The sequence below is a fragment of the Pungitius pungitius genome, chromosome 14, assembly GCF_949316345.1.
Source record: "Pungitius pungitius chromosome 14, fPunPun2.1, whole genome shotgun sequence".
In the NCBI taxonomy this organism is placed as follows: Eukaryota; Metazoa; Chordata; class Actinopteri; order Perciformes; family Gasterosteidae; genus Pungitius; species Pungitius pungitius.
In genome coordinates this window covers 9,242,270-9,251,289 of record NC_084913.1, presented here as the reverse complement: position 1 = coordinate 9,251,289, position 9,020 = coordinate 9,242,270, and the positions used below count along the sequence as shown (strand labels likewise).

Genomic DNA, 9,020 nt, shown 5'->3' with positions numbered 1-9,020 from the left:
AAAAAACATACAAATAAACTTGAGTAATCAGTATTGCGTTTCATTGATATGGACAGCAAGACAAACAATTTGGGGCTAATCTGGATTTGTAGGTATAATCTCTCTTAATTAATCTCAAGGCACAGATGAACATACTGTAGATATTTCTAGCAAAAAGTCATAATAGGAGTGAAAATGTACATTTGGAGTTTTCCCCCGATTTGAATGTAAATCACGAGGAGCGACACTGTGACTCGCATCGCAGATTTTATGATTGCGAATAATCTCTCGCAGACTGCGCTCCCGCCACCAAACAACCTGTACATGCATGGAGACCGAGAAATGGATGGCGCCCGGTAAGAATATGGAGGCCATTGGTCATTCTGAGCTGCATTCAATAGCAACATTCACTTATTTTGTGGAAGGGTCAGCGCTTACGTCCTGCAGTAAATGTCGGATCTAAAGTCCAGCGTGTGGAAAGTCGGTTTAATTCCCCTCAATGAAAAACACCTTATCTTATTCACCGGCCACTTTGAAACTGGGTTATGGCACCCCCCCCCCCCCCCCCCCCCCTCCCTCCCTATGAGAAATTGCTTCAACATACTGACCGCAAATGTTATGTTTTATGATGTAACAACAAAAGAAAACACCTGTATAGGAATAAGCTGGGAAAAACTTGCACGGCGAACCCAGTCGCATACGAGCCAAACAGCCAGTTCCTGGTGTTTCTTTTCATGTCTGGCTGGCATGTACAACAGTATTTACAACAGCGCTGTAAAAAAAGGTTTGGCCTTGCCAGGCCAGGTCTGCTGGTAATCCAAAGTCCAATGTTCAGTTAAAACAGAAACTCCTGTTTGCCGTGGCAGGAGGACAAATTGCAAGAGCTGTAAAACAAAGCACCATGGAAATTGTCGCATGGTTTGAGGTTATAAACAATACACCCCACGCGCCCCATTATTTTCTTTTTCTACATGTGCATTGCATTGCATTGCATTTCATTGCGTGCAAACTACTTTTTTTTTTTTATGGTGGAGCAGAAAAGGAAAGGATAATGCAGAACAGAAAGCAAATTACAAAGAATCTAAATAACTGGTGAATATGCCAAAAAGCATAAATACAGTCCCGGCCCATCAGAATTTATGTGTTTATTGGTCTGTGTGTGCAATGCTTTAGGCAGACTCCACCCTCAGTTACAATATTGCTTTATTTGTTACTTACACTAAACATCTAAAAGCCCAAATTAAAGTGAGTTTAAGGCCGCTTTCCCGAGAGTGGTGGTAAAAAATAAATCAAAAATATTAATGTTCATGTGTTTGTATGGTTATAAGTATTCATGTTTGAGAAAAAAACAGAAAATGCACATACGGAGTCAGCAAAAACGATAATTCGCTTCCTGTTTTTGGTCACATTAAAAATCGATAAATCTATTATTCTGTGAAGGACTGACATGTGAGATGAAAACGCATCTTAAACATTGTACTGCTGATGATTGAACATCGGGTCGTTTTTGTTATTTTTATTGATTGAGGAATTCTGATGCAGAAGCCATGTTTCCAGCTCCATTGAGGTCGACGTAATGGTCCTCTGACAACTGAGAACTTCGCAACGTTTTTGAGACCCTCTTCCAAGAAATCTCTGTTAAAATGCCACGCGGGAAAATCCAGAGCCGTCCACAACGTGCCAGCCTCTCCTTTGTCGAGTTTCGGGATTACACTATAATACATCCAACGCGAGAAGCAGAAGAGGATACATGGGCTGGTGTGGCGACCTCCAAAACGCCGTGCAGGCGCAGTCGTTACGCCTCTTTAGGGGCAGAGAAAGTTCTGTACAGAATGAGCTGTTCCCGTCTCAGCACACACTCAGGGAAAGGATGTCCGGTCCGTGGTTTGTTGTACTATTTGGCAGCGACTGATGGTATGAAAGCTGTAGGTGTTGACTTTTGGAGATGGAAGCCATTAGTTGATGGGAGACTGATGTTTGGACCTCCTTGTGCCGTTGACAGCTTGTTGGAGTGCTGTCGAGAAAAGAAAAAAAAAAAGGTCAAGAGCTTGCTTAATCCTTTATTATAGTAATAAAACTATATTTAAAAAATAAATATTACACAATTGGTCCATAATCTCTAAGAAAGTGCACCATAAACAACAAGGTCAATTGATTAACTGGTACACCTAACTGGTGCACAGCAGATCAGCTGAATGTAACTAGATGAAAAAGATGAATTTAAATGAAAAATAAAGTATCTGAGACGTGAATAATCCCTGAATATCGACTTGGGTTCAAATGGAGCTTTTCTTACAAGAAAAACTAAAAATATCTCCTAATTTGTGCTTGAATACATCATTTTTCCCACGGAACTGCTTGCTTGCAGGTTTATGCCCCAGTGCAGCTGGAACTGCCTTGCTCATGGGACCCTCAGCGGGATGGACGCCGTTGCGTGTGGTGAAGCTTGGGGTTCCCACTGGGGGTCACTCTACTCATTAAACCACTGCACTGTGAGGTGTGCCACAGCAGCTTAACACTGCACATTTGATTTGAAGCCCCATCAGGAGATCTGACATCATTCCAACGGGGCCGATAAAATCAATAACTAAAAACACCCGGTCTCCTACATGTCTTTTTGCTGTAGAAGTCCTGCTGAGGCCCGAGCTGGTCTAATGACGCTCGGACTGACGATGGCTCCGAGGTCGGCTCCCCGTTCCACTCCTCCCTTCGCCTCTAGTCCCTGACCCTTGACCCTGACCTGAGCGCAGCTCTCCTCTGGGGGAGGCCCCGGCCGTCTTTGCCGCCCGGTCATGAAGATGAGAGTCGCTGCTGGGGATCTGCCGCCTCCAGGAGGGTGGACTCAGGCTCGGGTTAGGAACGGCCTCCGCACCATCAGCAGCCTGCAAAAGGTTAGAAGAAAAAAAAAGTCTTGTTCATTGTCACATTTGGAAGCTGCAGCAGGTTTAAGCGGCGGATTGGTTTGGTCAGAAACACAAACATTACAGAGGTCAATTCATTCAATCTCGTATTCTGGGAATGATAAGCGCTCAGTTTGGACTTTTGTATTATGTGGGCGTTACTTACATGCTGCTCGTGTTAACTAGTGTGTGACAGGGAAACACTGCCAGCTGGACTTCTGCCAGGTGAAAAAAAACATACCCCAAGCTGAGAGATTCTTTCCAAACCCAATGTTGCTAGTGTGTGGTGGCCATAGTGGCACGTCCACTCTCATAACCTCAGTAACCCCGCTCTAAGGCAGTGAGAGTTAGATGACGATGCAGTTCCTAAAGCACCCAGAAACAGCACCCCGCTCCTGTAATTCTAGCTTCTTCTTTTTTTTTTTTTTAAACCCACCATAATTAGTGACATTTGGTGGGTTGGAGTTGGCTTCAGACGCAGCTCTAGAACGCATTCTCACTAATTGTCTTTAATGGTGCCCTGCTGGACTGCCTTTCTCCATCTCCAGGGGTAACAGACAGGAAATCGGTCTCCAGCCAGCCCTGCCAAGTGGGGGTGTTCAGTGTGGTCACTTCCTGCTCCAGTCACTGAAGGGAGGAAACGGCCGAGTGGCATATTCTCCTTCTATGGTCAGCCACAGCTGCAAGACCGGGGGCTTTCACAGGGTTGCCATGTGATGCATTTCCAGTGTTCCTCCTACAAACCACCAGGATGCTGGTGCATTGTTCAACTCGTTGTAAAAAGTGAATAAAAACACACCTGACAATAAAGATTTGTATTTAAAAAAAAGTTTAAAAGAAAAAGCTTGAAAATGAAAGTTTAATGCGGAATAGAACCAAAGAGATGTCAAAAGATGTGTGGTTTTAGTTGAGGGAAAATTACTAGCTTCTGTGTGTCAAAGAGCTTTTTCCCATGTGGCTACAAGTTCATTTAAGAAAATATTTGGGCAAGAGCAATGTCAAGCTGTAATAAATGCTGTTCTGTAAGTTGCTGTGCCAGAGAAGAGGAAAGCGACTGGAACAGCGAGAGCTACTTTCTGTACCGATCTGCTCCAGCTTACACCACGAAATGCCTTCAGCCCGGAAAAGACACTTTTATAGGCTGTCTAAATCAGAATCATTAAATCAGGTCTGCATGATCATTTGACACAATAAAATACATGACAGGTAGGACGGAGAAAAGCTGAGGGGTTAGCGACTTATCTTGTAACAACTTTTATGGCTAACAAAAAGTCACGTGTGTTCTGTGATATTTCAAATGAATAGTTTGGAAAGTACACATATTGACGGTACAACTCTCTTATCTATAATGCTATAAGGCACTTGGATTCAGAAGCAATGTAGTTTTGCAAAAAAACAGAAAAGGCTAATAAAAATAAAAGAAACAACATACTAGCGCCTCTGAAAAGCTTCCTAATTAAATTGTCTGTGTTTATTTCGTACAACAAACTGTGTGTAAAACGTTGAGTTGTGGGCTGGTCTAATGTTTTACGAGTCTCTTTAAGCTAACCAACTGCAGATTTACAGTATATTTACCAAGGGAACATCAGAGTTACATCAATCTTCCCAATAAACCCGTTTTAATAAATGTAAAACTGTTCCGATAAGGGAGTATAAATACTTCAATGAGAAAAGGCTCTTAGAGTTAGAGTTGTCAATACAGAAAATGTACACAGAGAGCTCTTCTTTCTACTACAAGACGAAGGCCAACAGAGTCAAGAAGTAACACAAGCAGCGCGTCAGAGCGTCTGCAGAAGAAAATGTTATCCCTACTTTAAATCCGTCTTCCCTTGGTCTCTCGCCCCAAAGGAATTTTGATGTGTGGCCAACTCTTCAATCACCTCTCCAGCCATACAACAACCCGTGTCAAATGTTTCAGAAAAAAAAAAGTACAATTTGTGTTAGAGTTTTTTTTTCCTGGTGATGATATTTATGGGTTTATTGGTTATGATTTATAGAAAGACATTCCTATAAATCTTTTCATTGGCCGATCGCACGGTGTCAGCTGTCTGATGCTCTACAACTAGAAACACGCCGCAGTCAGACTCCAGCTGCGCCACGGACTGTTATTCCAGAAGGATTTTTCTGCACAGGTCAGACGAGGCTTCGAATGGAGAGCGAATGGTAAGCTAGCCCCGATCCCACACTTTACTTTACTGCCGCTGGTTTGGGACTCAACAAAGGATGTTTTGGTACCCTGTTCATTGGCCATATCGCCCCCGGTGTCCTCAGCCAAACATAAGTTCACGGTTGAGTCATGTACAGGCTGAGGTTTCCCACTGCTACGGAGGGGAGGAATCACTAGAATACTGCTCTGCACTCTCTGAGGTGCGGAGTGACTGCTACGGAAAGCAGTTTGCTTTATTCACATCTGTACATGTGCTTCGGACCACGTCCTGTAATATGCACTGGTTTGATTGGCACAAAGAGGATGTCGAAAACTGAAATAGCAACGTCTTTGGCTCGTATTTAAATTGCGGGGATCAACAAAGTCAGCCTCTGGACGCCATGAATGTCTGCAGAAAATGTCATTGCAATCAGTTCGTGAGATACTTGGCGCTGCACGTGCACGTGGTGAACCGACGGGCCGACCCCGGCATCCCTACAGCAAGGCCGACTCAGTGGGAGTAACGTGGCACTGTAAAACATCAAGGTCAAAGAGCAGCCATTGGTTTGGAGCACGACGATCACAACAACCATGACCTTTAATGAGATGAAAACATGTCCCTCTGTGCCAGAGGAGGTCTGAATGAACGGCATCCGAATAATTTATACATGAGGTTCACTCATGAAAGCTAATCAATAATCAATCAGTTTCCCCAGGTCGCTCCAGGGTGCTTAAAGGAACTATAGGGCTGTTGTCTCCTGCCTAATGACTATTTATCGATCACGGCTTTTCAGTCTGCACTACTCTGATCACCGGGAAGCCTTTGACGGAAATGGTTACAAAAAGACATGTCGCTCATGTAGACCGGAGGTTTATTTTAATCTGCTCCAACTACTGCTAGATTTATCCAAACCTGTTCTTAGGAATGGATTCTGTTCAGACCACTGAAATGATGATGATAGTCTGCTCTCCAAAACAAGCTTCAATGCCCTGTTATGTAGCAAATAATGATTTCTTTCGCAGTGTCATTTTTCTTCACACCAGTTATCCAATTGGAGGAACACAGCTAAACAGCTGTGGGAACTAAGTGGGTTTAGGACATTTCCCTTGCATAGTATGTAACTGATAAAGTTTATCAGGTCACTGCGGATTTACCACATCAGAGACAGGACAGGGACTCTTGGCTTCACGATAATTAAGGATGAGGGATGTGGCGCAGGGTCACAACATAGAGAGCAGGACGAATGACCCTGACAGAGCTTCCTGATACACCACTCTAAGGCACTTTGTGCACGTCGGCGCTTGGATGAAATCAAATGGGTGGGCGTGGGGGGCGTCAGAGACAAAACACATGCTTGCTGTCCCCTACCGTGATTTCCTTTGAGTCTGTGTCAGTGCTGAAAGGGGAGGCGTTACGGGTTGAGGCCAATTGGTTCACAGTTAATCAGAGGGAGGGGCCCTGTAGGCGTTACAGTGGTCTTGATCACTAGTTTTCAATATGTATGAGGAGTATGCCTTACGGCGGGCTTACTGGGGCTGGCTAGAGACTTGTACTACGTCACTACGTCACTTCTCCACACTCCAAATATGGAAACCTCCGTTCATTGGCTGCAGACAGACGAAAATATTGCCAGCTAAATAGCCAAACAAGGCTTGGAAACAGCAGTCCACAAAGCAAACGGGAGCAAGCATGGTGGATGATCCAGCAGACACTTTGTATGTGTCTTCGTCTCCTTGGCAACATCCAGTTTATTTACAGAGTAAAACGCTGACATTTTACCCCAAGGCCTCTAGTCCAGCATAGTTTGTTAAACTGACAGACTCGTGTTATTGTAACCGTGGAGCCCACTTCTTAAACAGTACCATGGCTATTGGACAATATATTACGAACCAATAGACAAGTAAGTTAATACTGAAGCCCATTTGTCGTTTACACCTCATCTATCTGCAGACCTGTATGAATTGTCACACTCCATTAATTGTAGCTATGCACGCAGTCACAGAGGGTTAGTGCATGGGCAAACGTGCGTGAAATTGGTGGGCTCAATCGGTCTCTTTGCAATTCATTGTTTATGACAAAATCGTATGGCAGGTTGTGATTACAGTACTTTTTTTCCATACTAAAAGAAAACCCTGAGCCCGAAATATACGATCTTACACAGTGGCAGGTGAAAGATTAATCCATACACAAACACACATTAATCTAATACATGCAAGGAGGGGGTGAATAACCCTTCTTTTTCAGAATGTTTGTTTAGAATAGCCTGGGAAGGCCACAAACTATGGTGGCACAAATGAAAGCCATTTTCTTCTCCTTGAGGTTTTCCTTAACCCTCTTTTCCCCCTGTTGAGGTCTTTTTCATTTCCATCCTCCCTCATTTTCTGCCCCACCCTTTTCTCTTTGTGCTTACTGGGGCAGCAGGAGTGGGGCCTACAGAACTGCTGCGCTAAGCTTGAAGTCGCAGAGTCTGGCGTCAGGGAAAAATACAAGCTGAGCTCTCATGCAAAGTGGACACACCAGGAGCTCAGCGCTGTGGTTGTACTTTCTGGACTTTTATCTGCCAGACAACAGTTGGCCAAGTGGTACGGATCAGGCTTTCACCTGCGTAGCAATGCAGCGCATTTTAGAATACGCCTTATGCAGAAATAGCTTGTATGTTTAAAGTTCGAAAAGTTTGGAAAAATGTAAAGTAGACCCAGGGAATAGTTTTCCAAGAAGGGAGGAATTACATTTTGAGTGCTTCGGTTACTTAAGTGAGTCATCCTTCCACAATGTCAAAACTCTAACTACCCCGAGCACGCAAAATGACCAGCCACACTTTGCAAAACCATAAAACTCGCTTTGTGCTTACTATTTGATAAAAGAACAATAAGGAACTAGCATACTTTCTATGTAGCTGCATCATTTCAAAGGCACAGTGTAGAGGTTTGTCTTCCTACCTGTGGTTGTTGTGCGTAGGATCGACCCCAGGACTGAGCGGTGACGGGTGCGTGGGGTACGGTCTTTCCCAAGCCTCTCGCTTCCATGAGGGGAGACTGTGAGCGTTTCCCTCTGCGAAGCAGGGGGTCCTCGACCTCCCTGGGATTAGTGCCCACACTTTTGATCCTACGCATGTACACCTTGGACAGGGACACAGAGAGCAACATTATGCAGCCATGAAGTAGTTCTTACCCTCTAATTTGATTTAAGCACTTTGTCAAAAGAAGGCACTCATTTGCCTCGTGCGTTTGTTTTTGAGCTCACCTCTGCAGGGGACGGCTTGACCCCCCTCGGTGCCTCAGCATTCCCACCAGCTCCTGTTCCGCTGTTTATTGTTTCTTCTGTGTCAAAGGTGGTGGCCCGGTAAGCCTTCCATGTTGTCGCGACCTCGGCTTCATCCTCGGACCCCCCGTCGGTCAGTGTCCTTGCGCCTCCCCTTCCTCGGCCTGTCTCGTCCGCCGGCGCGGCGCCCCGGTTCTTCCAGGTGCTTCTCACGGTCACATTCTTCACGTCTGATAAGCTGTCTTCTCGGGAGTGCTGGTTTTGTCTTTGGTGTCTCCAGCTGGTGACCGTGGTGCTGCTGCTGCTTTCGAAGCCCGACTCGCTGTCGTTGCAGTCTGCAGCGGTGGTGTCCAGCGACTGGGGGCTGAAGTTGCTGCGTTGGCAGCACAGGTGGCTGGTGGTCGTCTCCACTCTGGAGGTGTTGTGGTGTTTGGACCTTGACGAGAAATCACCGGGGTCGTCCCCTATACAGTCCTGGTCTGTGCAAGGCCGCATGGCGATCTTGCTTTTGGGAATGGAGATCTCGTACGGGACGGAGATGCAGCCGTGGTGCTCACTGGTGGGGCCTGGCAATGAGTAAAAAAAATATATATATATAATAATATTTCACAAGCACAAAACAATGACATGACAGGTGCACCGAGCTGACAGCAGGAGTAACAAGACAGTAATGTCACTGCTACAGCTAGATGATGAACGTTGTAAACGTTACGCCTGCTAAACAAAATTCTGA

General features: G+C 45.1%; 1 protein-coding gene across 2 annotated transcripts in view; it reads right to left on the bottom strand.

Moving 5' to 3' along the window:
• Nucleotides 1-1,109: 1,109 nt before the first annotated feature.
• luzp1 (leucine zipper protein 1) overlaps nucleotides 1,110-9,020 on the bottom strand; it is a 32,374-nt gene continuing 24,463 nt past the window's right edge. The window contains exons 4-7 of one of the 2 annotated variants that reach the window (XM_037486040.2): nucleotides 8,270-8,853; nucleotides 7,966-8,145; nucleotides 2,589-2,861; nucleotides 1,110-1,993 (exon numbers count right to left, since the gene is read on the bottom strand). In XM_037486040.2, coding sequence (XP_037341937.2) covers nucleotides 2,631-2,861; nucleotides 7,966-8,145; nucleotides 8,270-8,853 — 995 coding nt within the window. In that variant the 3' untranslated portion in view covers nucleotides 1,110-1,993; nucleotides 2,589-2,630. The remainder of the gene's footprint in view (nucleotides 1,994-2,588; nucleotides 2,862-7,965; nucleotides 8,146-8,269; nucleotides 8,854-9,020) is intronic. The other variant, XM_037486041.2, reaches the window with a different exon arrangement.